Here is a 26,683-nt window from a genome sequence, read left to right on the forward strand (position 1 = left end):
TTTTGATTATAAATTCTTAAAACTATCCTGAGACTTCTATACTGAAGTCATACCCTAAGGGGAAAAACATGTGCAGTTGACCCTTGAACATGGTTTGAACTATGCAGGTCAACTTATATGTGGGTTTTTTTCTGTAGTAAATCCTATGATACTACAGATCTGCAGTTGGTTGAATCTGCACATGTAGAACCAAGGATACTAAGGGTTGACTGTGAGTGATATGCAGATTTTCGACTGGGCCCCTGTGTTGTTCACAGGTCAGTTATATTTAAGCTACTTTGCAGTACTTTGGAGACTGACCCTCAATCTAGTCAGTAATTCCAAGTTTTGGTGTTCCTCTTCTGAACAGATTGCTGATTCTCTAATATTGTACCAGATGTGTGTGTGTGTGTGTGTGTGTGTGTGTGTGTGTGTGTGTGTGTGTGTTTAGGAATGTGATATGAAAAACGTGTACTTTTAAGCCTTAGAACAGCATAGGGAGGTTCACTCTAAGAGGTGTGCAGAAATTGAAACCATCTGAGGAAAGAGAAAAGCTGCATTTCTTATTTCATGTTTGCTGTGAGGTGTGGTAATGAAGGAAATTACTGATTTATTACTACTCTTCTGTTTTTGCCAAACTTCTGTAGCTGAATTTAGGTAATTTCAGTATTATTCTATTACATTCTCTTCAGTTTTTCACATTCTTTCAGTAAGGAGCTGCATAAACATTTGAAAAATAATTTATAAGAAAACCTATCTTAGAACATATAAAGGGGAAATGAGGTTGAAGATAATCCAGAAAGTGGATGATCTAAACTCTTCTTGACATGAAGTAATGTGTTTTAATGTCAAGGAAAAAAAGATTTTGATAAATAAATGTAGCTATATTATTAAGACTCAGCTCAGAGAGACTATAGAGTGCTATCCATTTTTTTCTTTCCTCTTGTATATCAAGAGTTAAATATAAATTGAAAATAAAAATATTCATAATGTGCTGAATTGTCCAGGGAAAACTGAGCATTCATTGTATAGATTTGTACATGTGCATAAATGTATTTAAGACAAAAAGAAAGTACCTTAAAATATATGCTTATTTTTGAAAAAAATCTCCAGTCGATATTAGCAGGTATTAACATAATTACAGCATTGGATCCTGTTAATTTAACAGCTTTGGCAGGCACACCTCATTCTTTGTGCTAATGATATCCTTTGTCAGCAGAAAGGAAAGAATATTGATTTATCAAAAGATGAATAGATTTGCTTATTCAGTATAAATCCCAACTGGATATTCTTTTAGGAATATTATTCCTTTTTCAAATGTTTATTCAGGTTCTTACTGAGAAGGGAAGGATAGAAAAATATACAGATAACTGAGAAATTATAACCTTGATATAAGACTAGGACAAAGATAGATTTTAAATAATTCATCTTGATACAAAATCATCATATACAAAATCATTTATACCGCTATATACTAGCAATGAAAAATTGGAAATGGAATTTTCAAAAATTGTAAAATTATAGTAACACCAAAAAACACAAAATACTTTGGTTAAATCTAACAAAATATACATAGAATCTGTATGCTGAAAACGGCAATTCACCAACAAAAGAAATCAAAGAAAACTTAAATGAAGAGCTATTCTAGGTGTATGAACTAGAGGATTTAGTGTTTTTAAGATACTAATTCTCTGTATAGAATCAGTATATTCCCAAGTAAAATCCTAGAAGACTTTTTTGGAGATAAATGAGTGTTTTAAAAAAATGTTTATGGAAAAGAAAAGAATGGCCAGAAAAAATTTGGAAAAGTACACCAAAGTTGAATTTAAGACTATTGTAAATCCATAGTAATCGAAGCAATTTATATTGGTTAAAGAATAGGCACACAAATCAGTGGAACAGCGTATAGAGTCGTCACACATATGGCAACTTATTTTCAACAAAAGTGCAAAGGAAATTCCATGTAGAAAGAATAGCTTGTTCAACAAATGTTGCTGCAATAATTAGATATCTACTTGAAAAAAAATTCTCCTACCATACACAAAAATTAACACAAAATAGATCATTGATCTAAATGAAACATTTTAAAATAGACTTTAGAAGAAAACACAAGAGAAAAATCTCTGCGTCTTTTGGATTAGGCAGTTTGTACTTAGATATAACACCAAAAGTATGCTCCATTAAGGAAAAAGTAATAAAATGAACTTCATATAAAGTAAAAACTACACAAAAGGCACTTAAAAGAATGAAGAGACAAGCCACAGACTGGGAGGAAGTATTTGGAAAATGTGTATCTGACAAAAGACTTTTAGGATATTTAAAGACCTCTCAACTCAGTGATAAGAAAACCTCTACAACAATAACAACAGTGGATAACAGATAAAACACATGAGCGTTCAGGTACTAGATTTGTGATTGTGGGCTGCAAAGGATAGGGGGCAACCTGAACTCTCATAAATTGCTGCTAGAAATCCCACTCTTAGGTATCTACATACAAGAGTTGAAAACTTATGTTGACACAAAAACCTATTTACAAATGTGGACAATGGCTTTATTTATCATTGCCAAACATTGGAAACCTAAATATCCTTCAGCTGCTGAATGGGTAAATAAACTATTGCGCATCTATGGAATATTACTTAGCAGTGAAAAGCAGTGATTTTCTGATATAAATTATAATATGAATGAATCTTACATGTTAAGTGAAAAAAATCTAGACTTGAAGGGCTATATACTGTATGATTCAGTTTATATGACATTCTGGAAAAGGCAGAAAGCAGATCATTGGTTACCTAGGAATTGAGGGCTTAAGGAATTTTTTTGGGGGGGATAAGTAATGGAATAGTTCCAGAGTTTGATGGTGGTTATGGTTACTTGGTATGTACTTTTGTGAAAACTCATAGAACTCAACATCAAAACAAAAGAGGAATTGTGGATGTCATTTATACCTTAATTTTAGGAAGTATTAACTAAATTCATTTTGAATCTTGACTAGTTAATTCATGGTATTTGGTTGTTATTCAGGGATGAAAGCAAATCATCTTCCTATCCAGTAATACCAGGGAAGACATTGAAGTTGATAGTTTGTACCTATGAGAGTTTTGTTTATTGAGTATTCAGCAATGCTCCTTTTAAAATCTTATTTTGAAATTATAAAAGGAAAAGCTGTATTTTATAACCTAAAATGTATTTCTGTAGTCTTCATTTTGTATTATGTAACCCCCCCCCCCCCAGTGAAATTGTTCCATTAACAAGGTTGGTGGGTGAATTATTGAAAATATGATGAGAAATTTGTAGAGGAAGAATTTGGGGAATTCTTTCCTTGGAGGAGGCTGAGGAAAAAAGGCCAGAGGAAATTAAAATTCTAGGGATGAGAGGTGATAAAAGCTGACATTGAATCCACATCTCACCAAGGGAATTAAGTATTTAGGATTAGAGGGAAAAGATGTAAGAAGAATAGTATTTGATGGAAACTGGAGAATAGCACTTTAGAAGCCATTGGAAGATAATCTCCTTAGGTGTATTAACTTTCCCAAATAATGTTGCAGGATGTATTGTAGTTTGTAGCAATTCATTGGAGCATGGAAAATAATGCTTTGCTATTCTATATAGTACCTTAGATATGTTGAGTGTTCAGTAATTGATTGGATGTTTGTACATTTAGTGACTAAAACAAAAAAATTCTTATAATTTAGTAAAACTATTGCTTTTTATCCTTTGGCTTTACAACTGTTATTTCCAGCAGCATTTTGCCTTTCTAGTAATGACTAAACAATATTTAATCCTTTTTTACCTGGTGTTCCAACTTCAGACAGATGAAGGAGAAAAGTCTCTTCATTCTTCTATACCTTTTTAGGATTTTCAGAATTAAGATTTAATTTTTCTTGGGAAAAAATGAAAACATAAACAGCATACAATATACTTAGAGTCTATTATCTCTGTTCTTACTTAGCCCATTTCTATTTGAAAAAAGGGCAGAGATCAAAGAAGAGAGCGTTGTTGCTCACAGAGAGCAGTCGTGAAGTTCTCTCTTATTTTTAAAAAAATTTTCATTTCAGGAGTTCCCGTCGTGGCGCAGTGGTTAACGAATCCGACTAGGAACCATGAGGTTGCGGGTTCGATCCCTGCCCTTGCTCAGTGGGTTAACGATCCGGCGTTGCCGTGAGCTGTGGTGTAGGTTGCAGACGCGGCTCGGATCCAGCATTGCTGTGGCTCTGGCGTAGGCTGGTGGCTACAGCTCCGATTCAACCCCTAGCCTGGGAACCTCCATATGCCGCGGAAGCGGCCCAAGAAATAGCAACAATAACAACAACAACAAAGACAAAAGACAAAAAAAAAAAAAATTTTCATTTCATATTACCCAGTAAAATTGACCTTGTTTTTTGATGTACAGTTTTTTGAATTTTAGCATATATATAGATTTATGTCACCACTACTACTACCATCAAGGACAAGAACAGTTCCATCATCCCAATGAACCGCTGCATGCAGTCTCTTTATAGTCACATCCCTTTCCTACCCTTGTTCCTTGGTGACCACTGAGTGTTCTCCATCATTATAGTTTTATCTTTTTAAGAATATCATGTGAATGGAATCATATATAACTTTTCAGCCTGTCTTTCAGCATCATGCCTTTAAAATTCTCCCAGGTTATTGCATGTATGAAGGTTTAATTTAATAAGTAAAAAGTAAAATTTCATAATAAAATTTCAGTTATTAAAGGTATATCTTTTTATATAATTCTTAATTTTTTTATTGTTTTTCTACATTTGTGTGGAAAATCCTATGGTTTTAAACCTCACATTATGTCTTAACTGCAGGTGATTTTGCAGTTCTTCTTAAAGCAGGCATGACTGTAAAGCAAGCGATTGTGTACAACCTCCTTTCTGCCATGATGGCTTACATAGGCATGCTTATAGGCACAGCTGTTGGTCAGTATGCCAATAACATCACCCTTTGGATCTTTGCAATCACTGCAGGCATGTTCCTCTACGTAGCCTTGGTGGATATGGTAAGAGAGCTTATTTTATATTTTTGTTGTTTTACTAAATCTGTAAATAGAATGAAGCTTCCCAAAATGAAACAAATCTTTGAATGTGGTTTGAAAGGCTAATAAATATAACCCATTTTCAAGATTTTTAGAAAGACCACTTTGGCTATAAGGGGGAAATTTTTGTTGATTTATAGTCATTCAATAAGATAATAACAATACCACAAGTTTTAGTTTGAGATACGTTTAGGATACCCATTTGGAAGTATCTGGTTTTTAGGGGGCTTTGCATAGCACCTATTGGAGCATTGGTGCATTTTAACAAGCACGGCTGCACAGGTAGGTACTGACTGGCTCTTAGCTGTGGTTATGACAGACTCTATTGGTATTGGCATTCAGAACAGAATTGAATGTAGGGAGCCGTGGTGCCTCCTCTCTCTGGTATGTGCACGTGTCTGGGGGATATATTTCTGTAAACACACATTGTTTATACTTAAATATTAAAGTTTTTATAACAGTAAAAACTTGGAGGAAAAAATGTAATAAAATAGTTTTACTAGAACCACAGGCAGGAAGTTGCCAGTTTTAGTCTTAAGCCAGGGGTTGGCAAACTTTTTGTAAAGGGACATTTGTAATGGTCACTGTCACAACTACTTAACTCTGCTGGATAAGGGCAGTAACCTCCATTAGTGTACATTCCTGTCATGGACTTCTAAACAGAATAGATGATCAGAGTGAAGTCATTCTTAAATAGAACCGTCAGGAGATTCTTAAATATACTGTAGCATGTCAGAGTATGGTAGATGGATTAATTGTACTCATTATTTAAAAATGAGTAACGGTGTTTCTTCCTAGCCAGGCATTATGTGGTTAATACTACATTTCTCCTCCCTAAACCCATAAGCATCAAAGATATGGTTTGGAGTAAAGCTTAGTGTCAAAGCAGCATATCAATGTCATCTTTCTGTATTCATTGCAAACTTGAAAAACAAATAACAGAAAAGTGAACGTGACGATTAGAAATGGCAGTTATTTTTGCAATTTTGATTATCTTTGGGTGGGAAGAATTTATGCGTATAATAATGCACATACGGTCTTTCTCTGGATTATTTTTAAGTGTAATATATGCTTGTGCTTTAGAAGTTGAACTGTATTTTTCAATGCACTATACCTTTAAGGATACTGGAAACTTTGAAATTTAAAAAAATTTGTCACTATTAAGAGAATAGAGTACACTGTGATGGCCATGTGCATAACTTAGCAAGTAGTTCTGCTGCATAGCTTTGATACACTATTTTCTCTGTCTGTTACCAGAAGGGAAATAATGGTTTTTTAAGAGCATGGAGATAGCATATCAGTTTTGGAATTGTTTGTAAATATGTATTTGATGAAATGTGCAGTTGGAAATGAGACTTTTAGATAAAAAAGGGTGAAGAAATAATATAGTTTTGAATGAAATGTCCCCCAAAGGAATCTTACTTTTTCAGTGAACTTAAGATATATAAGTAAATGTGGGAATTGTGTTCTTTTCTGAGAGTTTAATTGGCAGTAGTAACCTGTCTTATATACTTTAGCATAAAGTAAATGCCAGAGTTGATAAGATCAGTGGACAGTAGCTTTATTTTATTTTGTTTTATTTTTGTCTTTTTGCCATTTTTTGGGCCGCTCCTGCGGCACGTGGAGGTTCCCAGGCTAGGGGTCGAATTGGAGCTGTAGCCGCTGGGCTACGCCAGAGCCACACAGCAACACGGGATCCAAGCCAAGTCTGCGACCTACACCACAGCTCACGGCAATGCCAGATCCTTAACCCACTGAGCGAAGCCAGGGATCAAAACCACAACCTCATGGTTCCTAGTCAGATTTGCTAACCACTGAGCCACGACGGAACTCCATAGAATTTACTTCATATATAGCTAGAGCATAAAATTTCTTTCTCAGAGTTTATAAAATATGTCTTATGGTTAGCATTGTGTTCAGTAAAATATTTATAGTTGGGCTTTAGTCATTAGTTTTCTTTGGTGGGAAAATGTTATTTAAAAATGAGAAGACTATTATAAATTGCTTTATAATATTTAAAAAATAATTTTTTTTAGCTTCCAGAAATGTTGCATGGTGATGGTGACAATGAAGAGCATGGCTTCTGTCCAGTGGGGCAGTTCATTCTTCAGAATTTAGGATTGCTATTTGGATTTGCCATCATGCTGGTAATTGCCCTCTATGAAGACAAAATTGTGTTTGACCTCCAGTTTTGACCATTCCCAGCAATCACTGCTGATTATGAGAATGTTACCATGCAGCTTTGCATCTGTTCCCTGTACTGTAAGCACGTTGCTCAAAGAAAAGTCAGTGGCTTGCACTATTTACAAGTTCATAAGATTTGAGCCTAACCACAAAGACCGGTGCTCAGTACTGTTTTCCCTGTGTGAAGGGGTCTTTTAAAAATATAAAGCTTGTGGTAAAGAAAGGAGAAAATGGGACTCCATGAACCAATGTAGATACAGGTTTGATTAAGACTTTTTTTTTTTTTTAAATAATCATAAAAAACACTAAAGTAGTCTCTTTATTAGTAGAAACTTCTGTGGCTATGCAGAAATAGAAATGGAACCAAAAAAAAAATCACTTAAACTTTAAAAATATTTTAACTGGACTTCAGGCAGACTTTTCTTTGTGCTAAAAATGAACTGTAGTGTCCTTTTAATTCAGTTCCATATATACATATGGTAATAGGGATCAACTTGACACAGCTTTGAATCTGCATAAAGTTAACTGTAGGATCTAGAGAAAAGCTCAGGCTGCATTAGAGTATGAATTTAGCATTGGGAAAAGCCCTATTCTTGAATCTAGAGTTACTATTTTTGTATATATTTGCATAGTGTTTAAACTTGCAGCCTAAACTACTGAAATTTGTGATTGTACATTTGTGTGAGCTTCAGTTTAATGAAAGATTCATAATGGTTCATTGTATTAATATTATACTTGGTGTTTGGGTTTTTTTTAACTTTTGTTTTCGTTTTGGGTTTTTTTGGTGGGGGTAAGGGGTTGGAGCATGTGATAAAAGTTTTTTTTTTTTTCCTCCCTTAAAATTTCAACCCTTTAGACAATATCAGCAAAACGAAGAACCCAAACATGGTCTAAATATTCAGTTTTCCCATTTTAACAGTACTGATTAATTATTTGGGAAATTTAAGTTTTAAATGTCTGCAGTGCTTTACCAGCTTGGCATTGGAACCTAGAGCACATGCTGTGGCTGGCAGTAAGAAGTAAGGCAGCAGTTTACCATGCCCATAGTCTGTACAGGGAGTGTCGTTAAAATGCTTATGAGGATAAGCACCATTGATGCTGTGGCTGTCATGGTACCTACCAAGTGACTTGAAAGGTAAATTTAAATAACTTGGCTGAAATCACTTGATCCTTTTGTGCCAAGATATGCTGTTGGTGCCTGATAGGGATTAGTTTCTTTTTTTAGGTGCCCTGTTCTGCCATAAATTGTGAATGACTTGTGAGAAGTGCAAGCCATGTTTCTCCTGAATTTTGACCTAAGAATTTATAGTACTAATCATATGCATGTAGCTTTCTGTTTACATCTTGTGCCACATGGTCTTCACTTAGGCCAGGTAAATTGTATTTGAACTATGTGTGGGCAGCTTTGTTTTAATCTGCTTGGCTATCTATGTAGCTGCTTTAAAAACCTTACTGTTCAGATAGTTAAGAGCCAAATTCTTTTCATTCCATTTTACATGTTTTCTCTTTGTCCTTTTCCTTTCCTTTTACACCATGTACACCAAAACAAAACAAACAAAAAACAGAGCAGCATATGCATTCAGGTATTAATAGATATTCTCAGTGTTTCTTCTTTATGCTGTAAGTAAGGGAGCTTAGTGTGTTATTTCCTTAATTTATGCCTGAATTTGAAAAACTGTTGGCTTTCTCCATGACCTCCTGTAGCAAGTAGGGGTTATATATATATAGATTACTTTCAGCATTGGCACACTGAATTAGGACAGTCCTCATCTCATTGCTTGGCCCTTCAAGCAACTTAGCTAAAAGGTGCTGATATTTTATTTAGTACTGCCAACTTCAAGTGATTCAGATATCTTGCTTTCTGAAACAAGATATGTTTATAGTTAATTTTGGGGGTTTTATGCCCAAGGATGATTCTGCATTCCAGCATTAAATCTGCTTACTTTTAGAACTGTTATGAAAAGCAACAGCTGGAATATATTCTCAGACTTAAAATGAATGCCTGACTTAAAGCGAATAGGTTATGCTGAAGTATGTAAAGTTTTATATTCTTTCAAAAAATATTATCTTTATTTGCTAGATTTTTTTAACCTGTTAAGAGGGCTGTAACAGTTGCTGCTAGTATTTTGTTAGGGTTCCACCAGTATTTAGTTTTTACATCAATCTAATGTATAGTTTCAAGTCTTACTAGACAATCTGAATTCCACTACATTTCTGTTTGGCTCCAACATTCCATTTAGCTTGACCAGTCTAATTTAACATGTGTTTGTTGGAGGTCATTAATGTTACTTGTACAATGCTGTCACTGTGTGACATACATATGAATTTTGGTGTATATCACATTGCATTCAATCAGCTGTGATTATGCTTAGAAATACTTTAGTAACTAGATGCAGTGTGAATTTTTTCCATTAACAGTAAGTCAGTGGCTTAAATGTGATTATGGTCCTGCAAGGTGATACTTGCTAAAATATCTAAACTTTTTTGTTGTAACTGAATCATTTTTTAAAAATTTATAAAGCTGGAAATGATCAAATGCTGTTTTTTTTTTTTTTTTCATTGTCAACAGTGGTGTGTCATTTTATGTATGTTCCTAATGCTTATGGAACTCTCCCAAAATAAAGTTATTTAAAAAGAGTGATTATACTAGTGTGTTTTGTTTAGTCTCTATGTCAGAACATTTCCTTACACTGAAGTAGGAATCATTTTAAATACAGGGTGTGTTTGTACATAAATGAATTTATAATTAAATATAACTTCAAATTGATGTAAACTAAATTCCTTAAAAGGTAAATTGTATTTTCTAGTCAGCCATCTAATAAGAAATAGGAACAGAGAAATGACATCTTCTAATCATGAATTAAGCTGACATAACAGTGCTACACCCCGTCCAATCCAGTGCTCCTTAGGTTGGTCAGAGGGAAGAGTCATGGCAATCACAAAGTTCGTAGAGTGGCCAGTGGTGGACAATGTTCCTCTCCGCTCACTTGTCTTATACAGTGGGGCAGTGTAACTTGGTCGTTCTGGTATATCTACCCTCTTACAGGGCTTTAGCCACATCTGCAAGAAAGTACATAAAATTTAAGGCAGTTATATTTACACAGATTTGAACCTAATATGGTATTTTTGGAGTAAGGTCTGCAAATTTCTGTGGGTGAAATTGCAAAGTTGAAATTTTGTTAGCATTGCTGTCATTGCTCAAAACATTTTGTTAGAGCCGAGCTCTCAGAACTATATTCAGGGTTAGTAAAGAAACTGAAAAAATAATCATTTTCACCTACTCGCTCAAAAAGTATTCTACCTATCTATTCATCATCTCCCTACCATACCTGAGGATGACTTTTGGTGCTTACAATTAAAAAAAATCAGATACACTTTCAAAGGCAAGGACCACCACCAATGATACTCGAAATCATGTTGTTTTATTAATTAAAGGCCAATTCCAAAATATTCTTATCCGTATTTATAGAACTAGATCACCTCCCTATTTTAAGTGACTATTTTATAGGGGCTATTATAAATTTGTGCTGTTTAAAACATAGTTGCATTCTTTTATAACTACTCCCACATTATTTTTATGGAGTCATTAGTCAAGTTCTTATAATGTTAAGCATTGTTGAACCTTACCAATCTCCATAAGATTTCAGGGCAAGTTAATCTCGGAATATAGAAAACAAACTTATCAGAAAAGTGAAACTGTTTTGTTTTAGAACTTGAATTCCTTTTTCCAGTAATGATAGCAATCCTTGAGGTGATAGTGCCCTTTTTAGGATTCTTGGGTTTAAGCTCATATTATATGAAGGAACTAACAAGGGTTGTCAGTTTTTCTCCCACATAATTGTGGAGTCCAAGTTATTATAAGGGGGATTCATAAAGCAGTTTTTCAGGTATCATAAAATATAAGGACTTGCAACCTTCAAGTTGTATGGCTTTCATTTCAACCAAGTAGATTTTTTTAATGAGAATTTTTCTTACTAAGTGACTGAGAATTAGTCACATAAAGTTCTTCTGCTGTTCACTGCAAAGCACTTAAAAAGTTTCCATGTGAAAGAAAAAAATTGATCCAAACATTTGCCCTTTTGACTTTCAATTTGGTTCCCATATTTGAAACTGCCTCTGCCCACAATATCTTGGTATAAATATGGTAGATTTCTTGAGATTGACTGTCATCTGGTCCCTCACTGTACCTGTCAAAGCTGCTCTGAAGGATTACTGCTTGCCTTTGAGTGGTTTCCAGTGTCCTATATACAGAATTCATGTAAATCCACAGCCTATATTTTATCATTATTCCAGACCCTGAAAATTGTGTGAAAATCTAGCCATCTTCTCATGATGCAGTAACACAGTTGGAAACTTGGTATTTATATAGCTTAGTCTGCCCATGCTGAAGATGGGTGCCTAGAAAATAAATTTTAATATGGACAGTTTTCACATACAGTAATCTTTCAATCTGCAAGTTTCTCAGTTTTAGGTCAAGGTATCTGTAAGAAAAAACATCACGTATGCGTGTAGGTGTGGATACATACATGCAGTCAACCCTCATTATTCCTGGGATCCATACTGGTGAGTTTGCCTATCACTAAAATTTAACTCCTAATCGCAACACCAATATTCTGTGTTTTCTTGCTCATTCACAAGCATCCTCTGAGCAGCAAAAGATGTGAGTCACTGGATAGGCATGTTCCCAACTGAGGTTGAACCTGGTGAAATTGTTTTCTTGTTTCAGCTCTCATAACCATAAACAAGTATCCCTTTTGGACAGTTCATTTTATACCAGTTATTTTGCATTTTTGTGGTTTTCGTTGATTTTTCTGTTTAAAATGGCCCCCCAAGTGTGGTACTGAGGTTCTGTATAGTGTTCTGAAGGGCAAGAAGGCTGTGATATGCCTTATAGAGAAACTATGATAAGCTTCATTCAGGCATGAGTTCATTGGTTAATGAATCAACAGTATATATTAAAGAATATATTAAATAAGGTATCCTTGAACAGAAATACAAATAAAGCAAGGTTATGTTTCGCCTAACAAAAACGTGGCCAGAGGATTGCAGAAACTTAAACCTTATTTTTTGCCTAGTTCAGTGTTCACTAAATCAATGTTGATAGAAAGTTTACAAAGCATAACTACTGTGAATAACAATTGACTATGTAAGTATACATGCGTGTGTGAGTGTGTGTGTATAAAATAGCCCCCCACGTCTAAATCATGAGGAAATACTAACCACAGGCACTGCATCATAGAGAATTTTTGGATGTGATTCTGCAAGTTTCTTGATCTTTCTATTCCAGGAAGCTCCATCCAGAAATAGTCCATGAATGAAAACTCCTAAATATAAAAGAAGCAGGTTAAAACAACACTTCACATAAGCATACTGAGTTCTGAATCTGAAATTCCTGCAGGTGAATACTGAGGCCTGCTCTAAAATGAAGGCACTGAGTCCTTTGTCTTAATAATCTTACTTCAAGACTATCTGGAGTTCCTTTGTGGCACAGTGGTTTAAGGATCTGGCATTGTCACTCACTGCTGTGGTGCAGGTTCAATCCCTGGCCCGGGAACTTTCACATGCCTCAGGCGCTGCCAAAAAAGAAAAGGAAAAAAAAAGAATATCTGTGTACTTTGCCTAGTCAGTTCAATAATAAAATTAGATGTGGAAGACAAAAAGGAATTTTAAATTAGTCAACATGTGAAGTTCTCAGTTTAGGTAAACACTATCAGGTTTATATTTTAACTGACCAATGGTTATGTAAGAGTCCATGAAATCTGCAAGAGAAGTTCTTAATGTAACTAGGGATCGAGTAGCTTCTAGACAGCATGCGAATAAAACACCCTTCTGCTCTTTAATTTTGTGAGTTAAATTTCTCCCCTTTTAGAATCTCTAGTATGGTTGAGAGAACACACAGATGAACTCCCTCTAGGATGTAATGTAATCCACAAACAGCTGAAGAACACAAATTAAGGAACCCATGAAACTCAGATCACTTGCTCTGGCTATCCACTTGTGTAAAGAAAGCCTCAGGAACTGAATATGGTATCTGCACACAAAAATAATTGACTGTGATTGTTGCACAGATGAGAGGGAAAGCAAAGGAGAACTTAGATCTAGATTTTAGTTCCTAATCTGCTATGTGACCCTGTAGACTTGTTTTTTATGCAGAGAACTTTAGACTTGTTTTTTATCCAGAGAACAACTGGAAAATATTTGTAAAACAACAATGCATGCTGTCTGCTTTGTAAAAGTTAGAATCCAATCAGCTATACTGGTGAAAACACTTTGTAAAAAGTGGGATAAAAATCCACTTGGGCAGTGCTAGCCAGGAGGACTTTTTGCAATGAAGGAAATAGTCCGTACCTGTGCTTTTCAATATAGTAGCCACTGGCTGTTGAACACCTGAAACATGGCTAGTGTGAGTGAGGGACTGAATTTTTATTGTAGCTATAAATTTTAAGAAGCCATATGTGGCTAGTCTTGTGATAGAAGTTGAGAGGGGAGTTACCCTTTCTTCTCTCTGGTTGGAATAAAAGTCAGTTTTATTAACTGGCAAAGCACTTTTCCAATAACTTCCCAAGTATTAGTAAAACTGAATTGCAAAATGCATCTTGAACTGGAGCCCTATGGGAGTGGACCTGCCTGAGGGAGAAAGACAGGTCTGAAAGCACATCCTACATGCTAACCTCTCAGTAGGATCTAAGCCTGCAGGCCAGTCACAATCATAAATGGAGACAGAGAAAGTAAAGGAGACTATGAATAGGCCCTAGAGGGCTGTTAATACCCTGTCCCTGCTGACTTCTAAACATAGCCCAGTAAATCTCTGGTTCTAAGGGACTGGATGATCTATTTCTTACTTGGGAAAAAAGGATAATGTCAGAGAGAGCAAAGAGAAGAGTTCATTTCAACATCTAAGAAAAGCGGCCATAGGGATAAAAGTTCCCTCCAATCAAGCAACAATTTTATAGGGAATGTTACGGGGACCCCCAATTTATATTCTGTTTCTCATGGTCAATAAGGGCCTTATGGAAAACAAAATACAAAATGACAGGAGATGTAAACTAGGTCTTGCTTCATAGCTGCTCCTCCTCTAAGTCACACCTTCATGTCGATGATCAGTGGTCAGCACAGGGTATTGCCACAGCGTCCCAGCCCCTCTCTTGTTCACTATTTTCTGTCCCTCTTCCTGCTTTGTGGTACTCCACCCATTGATGACCCTGAGTCACCCTGTAGTGCCCGGCAGCTCAGATAACAGGAATATTAAGCAATAACATCTAGAATGTATGATGCTAAATCTAGGGAGATTTACAGTGGCACTATGGCCACTTTAAAAGTCACTTTAAAAATGAGTAGCTTTTTCTTTTTCTTTTTTCCTTTTCTTTTTCTTTTTCTTTTTCTTTTTTTTTTTTTTTTTAATTTTTAGGGCCGTACCTGCAGCATATGGAAGTTCCCAGACAAGGAGTCCAATTGGAGCTACAGATGCAGGCCTCCACCACAGCCACAGCAATGCTAGATCCGAGCTGCGTCTGTGAACTACACCACAGCTCACAGCAACGCCTGATCTTTTAACCCACTGAGCAAAGCCAGGGAGAGAACCCATGTCCTCAAAGGTACTAGTCAGGTTCTTTACCATTGAGCCACAATGGGAACTCCACGCTTTTTCATTATGTCTTATTTAACCTTAGGTAAATGAGGTTGACTCCTTTATGAGCCCAAGGACCCAGAACCAGGCACATACTGAAGTGTATATGAAGAAGACAGACTGTGGAATTGGTCAATGTGATAACGAAAAAAGAAACTGTGGTTCTAGCCCAAGATGTTGTCAGGTTTGATCTGTGTTCTTCCTTTTAATGAAGGATAAAACTGAAATGACAGGCTAAGTTGTGGATATATCTGTTTAGGGGAAAATTGTGTGTGTGCGCATGCACACATGTATAAAAATATTAAAATTCATGATTTGGTGAATCTACATCAGCTACTATAATCAGAACTAGGTTGATTCTTTGGCAGTCAGTAAACTGGTTTGTCTAACTGATGGCTCCTCTTTATTTTGCTATGGGATCGTAGAACACTAAATGTTCTTTACTGATCTTTAAATAAGTTGTGCTTTATACCTGCTCCACTGTTGTCAAGATAATTTTGGATTTTAAAAAATTTGGATCTTTAATAAGAGTAATTGTGAGTTAACTTAGTAAATCATGTAAAAACAATACTAACTACCTTGTACAATGAGTTCAATTGGTAACTCAACAGTTTTAATCTTCAATATTAGCTAGTTCATAAACTTCAGGTAATGCTTTTATAAATTCTGTCTTTTAGCTGAGTTCAGGAACATATAACTTTGAGGGACAGCATAGTACTATTCACACTTCAATTCAAATGCCATATTCTGCCTTTGATCATAATGATATGAGGAAAATTCAGGGGAAAAAATGATTGCATCTGAATTACTTAAGAATCAACCACAGCCCTTTAAGAGAACTTTCCTTGACAAGTGTGATGATGATAGGGCAGGATCAAGATGGTGGAGGAGTCAGACGTGCTCTTCACCTTCTCCCACAAACACATCAAAAAAACCCATCTACATGTGGAACGATTCACACAGAACATCTACTGAACACTGGCAGAAGACATTAAACCTTCAAAAAGGGCAAGAAACCCTCCACATTACTGGGTAGAACAAAAGAACAAAAGAAAAAGAAAGAAAAGAAAGTAATCAGGATGGGACTAGCACTCTCGAGAGGGAGCTGTGAAAGAGGAAAGGGATGCACAACCCTGGGGAGCCACCTAACTGATGGGGAGATCAGCCAAGATGGAGGGACCTAAAAGCTATGGAGAAAAGCTCAGCAGCTGGACTGAGGAGGGCAAAGCAGAGTGAGAGATACATAGACAATCAGTACAACCTCCTGGGACACCACAGCCTGAGACACTGGGAAGGGGGCAAGGTGCTGAGACTTAGGCTTCAGAGGTCAGTTCCAGACTATGGTTGGCTGTATGGAGACAGCCTGAGGGAGCTAGGGAGCGGTGTGCCAAGACCTGGGGAACAGAGTGCCACAGCCGAGGGAAACTGGGAGGAGGTCTGGGCCTGCAGGGAAGCAAGGTGCCATTGTTGGGGAGGGCAAGAAGAGGAGGGGCAGACTACCATAGGAATATCTTTCTTTGCACATGCATGGACTTTCAGAGGGCAGGGACTATAGGTGATGGACCCCTCTTGCACTGGCTACAGATGGGGGTGCCTCCTATGTGGGCTAAATGCACTGCTAGCATGGTCTACAGATGGTGGGGGCAAACTCAGTCATCTCAGACTCCAGAAGTGGGCATGGCCCACCACCACTAGGGGTCTTGAACAGGTGCCACCCATGGGCCAAGTCACCTGAGAGGTCGGCACAGAGCAGGGTACTGAACCCAGCACCATCTGTTGTTGCTCTCACTCCCCTGGGAATGCACGCACCCTGCTGCTGCCACTGCCAATCACTCCAAGCACTGCCTACACCTGCCTGAGGGTCACTGCCACTTTCCAGGGCCCTGCAACTAGGAGCAGCCTGCACCACCTTCCTGTGGGTCCTTACCACTGTCAAGGGCCCAGCAACCAGGCACTGGCTGCTAGCCATGCCCACTCCCTCCATCTCCCTGGAAACACACGCAGCACCCTATCAAGGTGATAACAGCCTGCACACACTGAGGAAAGTGACAGCAAGCATCCAACCCAAAAGCAGCCCTCACACCAAAAATAAATAGTAAGCCCTCGCAAAATACCCAAGGGAGCTCTCACATATAAATAGCTCTCCCTAAACAGAATATGGAGAATATAAGCAAAATGAAGAGGCTCAGGAACCATTCCCAGTTAAAAGAACAGGAGAAGTCCCCTGAAGGAGCAAACAATGAAACAGACTTCTTCAGTCTAATAGATACCAAATTCAAAAAGGAAGAAGTAAGAATACTGAAGGAATTAAGAATGAATATGAAGCAGATATGAACAGTAATGCAGGTTACTTTAGAAAGGAACTAGAAAATATAAGGAGGATCCAAGAAAAATTTGAAAATTCATTTGCAGAGATGTAAGCTGAGTTAAAGGCACTGAAGAGCAGAATGAATAATTCAAAGGAACGAAAGAGTGATTTGGAAGATAGAATAATAGAAATCACCCAATCAGGAAAGCAGACAGAAAACTAAATGAAAAAATATGAAAGCAATATAAAAGATCTATAGGATAATATAAAGTGGGTCAATCCATACATAATAGGGATTCTAGAAGGAGAAGAAAAGAAAAAGGGATTGAAAGTATATTTGAAGAAATTATGGCTGAAAGCTTTCTGAATCTAAAGGAAACAGATACCAAGATACAGGAAGCACAGAGAGCCCCAAACAAGTTGAACCCAAACTGGCCCACACCAAGACATAGTATAATGAAAATTGCAAAAATTAAAGATTCTAAAGGCAGCAAGAACCGAATTAAAAGTTTCTGCACAGCAAAGGAAACCCTAAACAAAATGAAAAGACAACCCACAGAATGGGAGAAAATATTTGCAAATGAAGTGACTGACAAGGGATTAATCTCCAAAATTTATAAACACCTTCTGCAGCTCAATACCAAAAAAACAAACAACCCCATCAAAAAATGGGCAGAAGATCTAAACAAACAGTTCTCCAAAGAAGACATAGAGATGGCTAAAAAAACACATGAAAAGATGTTCAACATCACTCATTATTAGAGAAATGCAAATCAAAACCACTATGAGGTACCACCTTACACTGGCCACAATGGCCATCATAAAAAAGTCCACAAATAATAAATGCTGGAGAAGGTGTGGAGAAAAGAGAACTCTCCTACACTGCTGATGGGTATGTAAACTAGTGCAACCACTGTGGGAAACAGTATGGAGATTCCTCAGAAAACTAGAAGTAGAATTACCATTTGATCCAGCAATCCCTCTCCGGGGCATCTATCCATAGAAAACCATGACTCAAAAAGGTACATGTACTCCAATGCTCACTGCAGCATTATATGCAAGAGCCAAGACATGGAAGCAACCTAAATGTCCATCAACAGAGGAGTGGATCAAGAAGACGTGATACATATACACAATGGACTATTACTCAGCCATTAAAAGGAAAGAAATAATGGCATTGGCCGCAACATGGATGGACCTAGAAATATCAAGCTAAATCAAGTTAGTCAGACAGTGAGACACCAACATCATATGCTGTCACTTACATGTGGCATCTAAAAAATGGACACAATGAACTTCTTTGCAGAACAGATACTGACTCAGAGACTTTTAAAAACTTATGGTTTCCAAAGGAGAAAGGTTGAGGGTGAGGAATAGGCTGGGGGTTTGGGATTGGAAATGGTATAAAATTGGGTTGTAATGATCATTGTACAGCTATAAATGTAATAAAATTCACTGAGTTAAAAAAAGATCACTATTTTCCATAATGCACCTTGTAAGACTACATTTTTAAGTTCTATAAATGTATGACTTCTAAAAATAAAAACAATAAAATGAAAAAAAATAAAGGCAGCAAGAGAAAAACAAAGAATTTATTAAGGGAACCCCCATAAGTCTCTTGGCTGATTTCTTTATAGAAGAACTACAGGCCAGAAGAGGGGGGAAAGATATATTCAATGTTCTAAAAGGGAAAAGCTTTTAGTCTAAAATACTCTACCCAGAAATAATATCATTTAAAATAGAAGGAGAAATAAAGAATTTCTCCAATAAACAAAAACTAAAAGAGTACAGCAATACTAAACCCATTCTGAAAGAAATACTGAAAGGGTTCCTCTAAATAAAAAAGAAGTAGGAAGAAATAGGATAGAGGAAATCACAATTGGAAAGTAATCACTTAAATTAACTAGTATAGAGAACTAAAAGGAAAAAGAACTATTGTAAAAGCAACAGTAGACACAAGGAACAGCAAAACAAGAAACATGAAGATGTTAAAAAAGGACATAAAAATCATAAAATGTGGGGAAAGAAATTAAAATCATCTGGACTCTTTTTTAAAAGAATGTGTTTGAGCCTATATGACTATCAAGCTAAAGCAAGCAGATATAGGAAGGGAGTAACATACTTGAAAAATGGCAATCACAAATCAAAACCAGACAATACATTCAGAAAAACTAAAAAGAAGAGGACACAAGCATAAAATAAAAGGAAATCATCCAAAATCAAAAAAGGAAGGAACAAAGGAGAAACATAGAATCATAAGGAAAACAAGGTTTAAAATGGCAATAAATACATATTTATCAATAATTACTTAAACGTCAATGGACTGAATGCTCCAATCAAAAGACATAGAGTGGCAGACTGGATTAAAAAAAGCAATAGCCTGTAATATTCCTGTCTACAAGAGACTCACCTTAGCCTTCCTCAAAAAAGAAGAAAAATCTCAAATCAACGACTTAACCCACCACCTAAATGAATTAGAAAAAGAAGAACAAACAAAAGCTAAAGTCAGCAGAAGGAAGGAAATCTTAAAGAACAGAGAGGAAATCAATAAAGCAGACATTCAAAAAACAATAGAAAAAATCAATAAAACCAAGAGCTGATTCTTTGAGAAGATAAACAAAATGGATAAACATCTGGCCAGACTTACCAAGAAGAGGAGAGAAAGAACTCAAAAATACAAAATAAAAGAAAATAAAATAAAAGAAATAAAAATAAGAAATTTCCACAGATACTGCAGAAATACACAAAAACCATAAGAGAATAAGAGAATACTATGAACAATTATATGCCAACAAATTTGACAACCTAGAAGAAATGGACTACTTTCTAGAGACAAACAGAGCTGCCAAAACTGAATCAAGAAGAAATATATCAACTGAACAGACCAATCACTAGAAATGGAATTGAATATATAATAAAAACACTCCCTATAAACAAAAGTCCAGAACAAGATGGCTTCACAGGTGAATTCTACCAAACATACAAAGAAGATCTTATACCCATCCTTCTTAAACTTTTCCAAATGGTTGACGAAGAAGGAATAATCCCAAAGACATTCTATGAAGCCATCATCACCCTAATACCAAAACCAGACAAAGATACTACCAAAAAAGTAAATTATAGGCCAATATCTCTGATGAATATAGATGAAAAAATTCTCAAAAAAAGTGGGATTCATCCTAAGTTCACAAGGATGGTTTGATACATGCAAATCAATCAACGTCATACACCACATTAACAAAAGAAGAGTCAAAAGCCACATGATCATCTCAATAAATGCAGAAAAAGCATTTGACAAAATCCAACATCCATTCACGATACAAACTTTTAGCACAGTGAGTATAGAGGGAACATACCTTAACATAATCAAAGCCATTTGTGACAAAACATCAGTCAATATAATACTCAATGGAGGAAAGGGGAGATGGGATTAAGATGGCAGAATACAAGGACTGGAGCTTACCTTCTCTCTTAAAAACAACAAAATTAAAACCAAAAAAATCTTCAACCAAATGGACTGGAAACTTTCAAAAAGATATCCTACTCCAAAAGAAAAAGAGGAGGCCAAATCAAGAGGTAGGAAGGGTGATTACATGATATAAGCAACCCCATACCTCCCAGTGGGAAGCCCCACAGACTGGAAAGTCTACTGGTTCACAGAGACTCACCTACAGGAGTGAGAGTTCTGAGCCCCACATCAGGTCCCTATGCCTGGGGATCTGGCACTGGAAGAAAGAGCCTCCAGAGCATCTGGCATTGAAGGCCAGTGGGGCTTGTGTGCAGGAGCTCCACAGGACTGGGGGAAATGGAGACCCCATTCTTGAAAGGTACACACAGGCCTTCATGTGCGCTGGGTCCTGGGGCAAAGCAGAGGCTCCATGGGAATATGGGTCGGACCTGACTACAGTTCTTAGAGGAGCTCCTGGGAAAACAGGGGGGGACTGTGGCTTGTTGTGGGGAAAGGACATTGGAAGTAAAGCTCTTGGGAATATTCATCTGTGTGTGATCCTCTAGAGGTGGCTATTTTGGGAAAGTCTGACCCCACCCATCAGCGCTGAGAAGCCCCAGGCCAAACAATAATCCAGGTGGGATCACAGCCTCACCCATCAGTAAACAGGCTGCTTAAAGACCTCCCAGGCACACAGCCACCTCTAATCTCACCCAGAGACAAAGCCCCACCCACCAGAGGGATAGGAATCAGTCCCATCTACCAGTGGGCAGGCATCAGTCCCTCCCATCAAGAAGCCTACACCAACTTCAGCCACAAGGGGGGCAGACACCAGAAGTAAGAGTGGCTACAACTCTATTATCTGTAAAAAGGTCACCATGCCAAAAACCTATAAAAATGAAGAGACAGAGAACTATAACTCAGATAAGGGAGAAAGAAAAAACCCCAGAAAATCAGATAAGTGATCAGGAGATTATAAGCCTCCAGGAAAAAGACTTTATACTGATGACAGTAAAGATGATGCTGGACATTGGAAATAGACTGGAGGCAAAGATTGATAATTTGGAGAAAACACTGACAAAAGAAATACAAGATTTAAAACTTAAGCAAGCAGAGATGCAAAATACAATAACTGAAATAAAAAATTCATTAGAAGCAACCAACAGCAGAATACAGGAGGCAGAAGAACAAATAAGCAAGGTGGAGGACAGAGTAATGGAAATCATTGATACAGAATAGAAAAAACAGATTGAAAACAAATGAAGAGAGTCTCAGAGAACTCTGGGAAAATGTTAAATGTACCAATATCCATATTATAGGGGTGCCAGAAGGAGAAGAGAGAGGGAAAGGGACAGAAAAAATATTCAAAGAAATAATAGCCGAATACTTCCCTAACATGGGAAAGGAACCACTCACTCAAATCCAGGGAGCGCAACAAGTACCATATAAAATAAACCCAAGGAGGAATACCCCGAGACACATATTAATCAAACTGACCAAATTAAAGACAAAGAGAAAATCTTGAAAGCAGCTAGGGAAAAGAAACAAATAACATACAAGGGAACCCCAATAAGGTTATCAGCAGATTTTTCAGCAGAAACTCTGCAGGCCAGAAGGGAGTGGCATGATATACTTAATGTGATGAAAGGAAAAAACCTCCAACCAAGATTATTTTACCCAGCAAGGCTCTCATTCAGATTTGAAAGAGATATAAAAACCTTCACAGATAAGCAAAAGCTGAGAGAATTCAGCAACACTAAACCAGCCTTACAACAAATACTAAAGGAACTTCTTTAGGCAGAAAAGAAAAGGCCACAACTAGAAACAAAAATACCACAAATGACAAGGCTCACTAGTAAAGGCATATATACAGTAAAGGCAGGAAATCATCCGCGTACAAATATGCTACCAAAATCAGAAATCATGAGAAGAGAAGGGTACAAATGCAGGACACTGGAGATGCACCTGCAATTAAGAGACCAACAACTTAAAACAATCTCGTATATATATATAGACTCCTATATCAAAACTTCAGGGTAACTGCAAACCACAAATCTACAATTGATACACATACAAATAAGAAAAATCAACTCAAATATACCACTAAAGATAGTCATCAAACCTCAAAAGGAGAAAACAAGAGAAGCGAAGAAAAAAGAGCAACCAAAACAAATCCAAAACAGTTAATAAAATGGCAATAAGAACATAATTATCAATAATTACCTTAAATATAAATGGACTAAATGGCCCAACCAAAAGATATAGACTGGCTGAATGGATACAAAAACAAGATCCATATATATGCTTTCTTCAAGAGATCCACTTCACTTCTAAAGACACACACAAATTGAAAGTGAGAGGATGGAACAAACATTCCATGCAAACAGGAATCAAAAGAAAGCTAGAGTAGCAATGCTCATATCCGACAAAATAGACCTTAAAAAGAAGAATATTATAGGAGACAAGGAAGGACACTACATAATGATCAAAGGATCAATCCAAGAAGAAGATACAACAATTTTAAATATCTATGCACCCAACATACGATCACCACAATACATAGGACAACTGCTAACAACCTTAAAAGGAGAAATTGACAGTAACACAAGAATAGTGGGGGACTTTCACACTGCACTTACAGCAATGGACAGCTCATCCAGACAGAAAATCAATAAGGAAACACAGGCCCTGAATGAAGCATTAGACCAGATGGACTTAATAGATATTTATAGGATATTCCATTCAAAAGCAGCAGAATACACATTCTTCTCAAGTGTACATGGAACATTCTCTAGGACTGATCACATTCTGGGCCACAAATCAAGCCTTGGTAACTTTAAGAAAACAAATCATATTAAGCATCTTCTCTGACCACAACACTATACAACTGGAAATCAACAACAAGAAAAAAATTGCAAAAAACACAAACACTTGGAGACTCAACAACATGTTACTAAACAACCAATGGATCACTGAAGAAATCAAAGAGGAAATTAAAAAATACCTAGAAGCAAATGACAACAAAGATATGACACTCCAAAACCTATGGGATTCAGCAAAAGCAGTTCTAAGAGGGAAGTTTATAGCAATACAAGCCTACCTCAGGAAACAAGAAAAAGCTCAAATAAACAGCTTAACTTTACATCTAAAGCATCCAGAGAGAGAACAGACAAAACCTAACCTTAGTAGAAGGAAAGAAATCATAAAGATCAGGGCAGAAATCAATGAAATAGAAACAAAGAAAACCATAGAAAAGATCAGTGAAACAAAAAGCTGGTTCTCTGAAAAGATCAACAAAGTTGATAAACCCTTAGCCAGACTTAAGAAAATGAGAGAGGACTCAAATCAATAAAACTAGAAATGAAAAAGGAGAAGCAAAAACGGACATCACAGAAATACAAAGGATCATAAGAGACTACTATATGCAACTATATGCCAATAAAATGGAAAACCTAGAAGAAATTCTTAGAAAAGTAAAATCTTCTAAGAATAAACCAAGATGAAATAGAAAAGATGAACGGACCAATTACAAGAACTGAAATTGAAACTGTGATTAAAAAACCTTCAACAAACAAAAGTCCAGGACCAGATGGCTTCAGAGTTGAATTCTATCAAACATTTAGAGAAGCGCTAACACCTATCCTTCTGAAACTATTCCAAAAAATTGCAGAGGAAGAAACACTCCAAAACTCATTCTATGAGGACAACATCACTCCGATACCCAAACCAGACAAGGATAACACAATAAAAGAAAATTACAGGCCAATTTCAATGATGAACATAAATGCAAAAATCCTTAACAAAATACTAGCAAACCAAATCCAACAAATACATTAAAAGAATTGTAATCATGATCAAGAGGGATTTATCCCAGGGATGCAAGGGTTCTTCCATATCCACAAATCAATCAGTGTGATATACCACATTAACAAACTGAAGAATAAAGACCATATTATCCTCTCAATAGATGAGAAAAAGCCTTTGACAAAATCCAACATCCATTTCTGATAAAAACCTTTTAGAAAGTGGGCAGAGAGGGAACCTACCTCAACATAATAAAGGCCATATATGACAAACGCAGAGCTAGCATCATTCTCAATGGTGAAAAGCTGAAAGAATTCCTGCTGAGATCAAGAACAAGACAAGGATGTCTGCTTTTACCACTACTATTCAACACAGATTTGGAGGTCCTGCCATGGCAATCAGAGAAGTAAAAGAAATAAAAGGAATCCAAATTGGAAAGGAAGAAGTAAAACTCTCACCATTTGCAGATGACATGATACTATACCTAGAGAATCCTAAAGACTCTACCAGAAAACTGTTAGAGCTCATCCATTAATTTGGCAAAGTTGCAGGATACAAAATGAATACACAGAAATTGACTGCATTTCTATGTACTAACAATGAAAGATCAGAAAGTGAAATTAGGGAAACAATCCCATTTACCATTGCATCAAAAAGAATAAAATACTTGGGAATAAAAACCTACCTGAAGAGACAAAAGTTCTTTACTCTGAAAACTCTAAGACGCTGATGAAAGAAAGCAAAGATGACACAAACAAATGGAAAAACATACCATGTTCTTGGATTGGAAGAACAGATACCGTCAAAATGACTATAGACAATCTACAATGACCAAGACAATCTACAAATTCAATGCAATCCCTATCAAGTTACCAAGGACATTTTTTCCCAGCACTAGAACAACATATTTTAGTTTGTTTGGAAGCACAAAAGAACCAGAATAGCCAAAGCCATCCCGAGAAAGAAAAGCGGAGCTGGAGGAATCAGGCTCCCTGATTTCAGACTATACTACAAAACTACAGTCATCAAAACCATATGGTACTGGCACAATGACAGAAATAGATCAGTGGAACAGGATAGAAATCTCAGAATTATACCCATGCACTTTACAGTCAACTAATCTATGACAAAGAAGGCCAGAATATACAATGGAGAAAAGACAGCCCCTTCAGTAAGTGGTGCTGGGAAAACTGGACAGTCACATTTTCCATGAAATCAGAACACTTCCTAACACCAAATACAAAAATAAACTCAAAATGGATTAAATACCTAAATATAAGACCAGATACTACAATACTCTTAGAGGAAAACATAGGTCAAACACTCTCTTACATACACCACAACAATGTTTTCTCAGATCCACCCCTTAGAATAATGACAATAAGAACAAAAATAAACAAATGGGACTTAATTAAACTTATAAGTCTCTGTACAGCCAAGGAAACCCTAAACAAAATGAAATGACAACCCATGAAATGGAGAAAATATTTGCAAATGAAGCGAATGACAAGGGATTAATCTCCAAAATTTATAAACACCTTTTGCAGCTCAATACCAAAAAAACAAACAATCCCATCAAAAAATGGACAGAAAATCTAAACAGACAATCCTCCAAAGAAGATGGCCAAAAAACACATGAAAAGATGTTCAACATCACTAATCATTAGAGAAATGGAAGTCAATACCACTATGAGGTACCACTTTACACTGGCCAGAATGGCCATCATCAAAAAGTCTACAAGGAAGTAATGCTGGAGAGGGTGTAGAGAAAAGGGAACCCTATTGCATTGTTGGTGGGAATGTAAATTGGTGCAACCACCGTGGAAAACAGCATGCAGATTCCTCAGAAAACTAAACATGGAATTACCATTTGATCCAGCAATCCCTCTCCGGGGCATCTATCCAGAGAAAACCACGACTCAGAAAGATACATGTACTCCAATGTTCACTGCAGCACTATATACAATAGCCAAGACATGGAAACAACCTAAATGTCCATAGACAGAAGAGTGGATAAAGAAGATGTGGTACATATACACAATGGAATATTACCCAGCCATTAAAAGGAAAGAAATAATGGCACTGGCAGCAACATGGCTGGACCTAGAAATTATCATGCTAAGTGAAGTCAGCCAGACAGTGAGACACCAACATCAAATGCTATCACTTACATGAGGAATTTTTTAAAAAAACCGACACAATGAACTTCTTTGCAGAACAGATACTGATTCACAGACTTTGAAAAACTTGTGGTTTCCAAATGAGACAGGTTTAGGGGTGTGGGAA

At 36.6% G+C, this 26,683-nt stretch overlaps 2 protein-coding genes across 24 annotated transcripts in view; one reads left to right on the forward strand and one right to left on the reverse strand.

Annotated features, from left to right (window-relative positions):
* SLC39A10 (solute carrier family 39 member 10) overlaps nucleotides 1–9,845 on the forward strand; it is a 140,307-nt gene extending 130,462 nt beyond the window's left edge. For all 12 annotated transcript variants that reach the window (XM_085000272.1, XM_085000276.1, XM_021075818.2 and 9 more), the window contains 2 exons: nucleotides 4,800–4,990; nucleotides 7,063–9,845. In XM_085000272.1, the coding sequence (XP_084856398.1) occupies nucleotides 4,800–4,990; nucleotides 7,063–7,221 (350 nt within the window). In that variant the 3' untranslated portion in view covers nucleotides 7,222–9,845. The remainder of the gene's footprint in view (nucleotides 1–4,799; nucleotides 4,991–7,062) is intronic.
* Nucleotides 9,846–9,929: 84 nt separating this feature from the next.
* DNAH7 (dynein axonemal heavy chain 7) overlaps nucleotides 9,930–26,683 on the reverse strand; it is a 262,758-nt gene continuing 246,004 nt past the window's right edge. For 11 of the 12 annotated variants that reach the window (XM_085000229.1, XM_085000233.1, XM_085000225.1 and 8 more), the window contains 2 exons: nucleotides 12,431–12,534; nucleotides 9,930–10,270 (listed from right to left, as the gene is read on the reverse strand). In XM_085000229.1, coding sequence (XP_084856355.1) covers nucleotides 10,064–10,270; nucleotides 12,431–12,534 — 311 coding nt within the window. In that variant the 3' untranslated portion in view covers nucleotides 9,930–10,063. The remainder of the gene's footprint in view (nucleotides 10,271–12,430; nucleotides 12,535–26,683) is intronic. The other variant, XR_014830006.1, reaches the window with a different exon arrangement.

The sequence above is a fragment of the Sus scrofa genome, chromosome 15, assembly GCF_054392235.1.
Source record: "Sus scrofa isolate SSC_HxYL_T2T_F1_AM1 chromosome 15, Sscrofa_HxYL_maternal_Yorkshire_Landrace_v2.0, whole genome shotgun sequence".
Classification (NCBI taxonomy): domain Eukaryota; kingdom Metazoa; phylum Chordata; class Mammalia; order Artiodactyla; family Suidae; genus Sus; species Sus scrofa.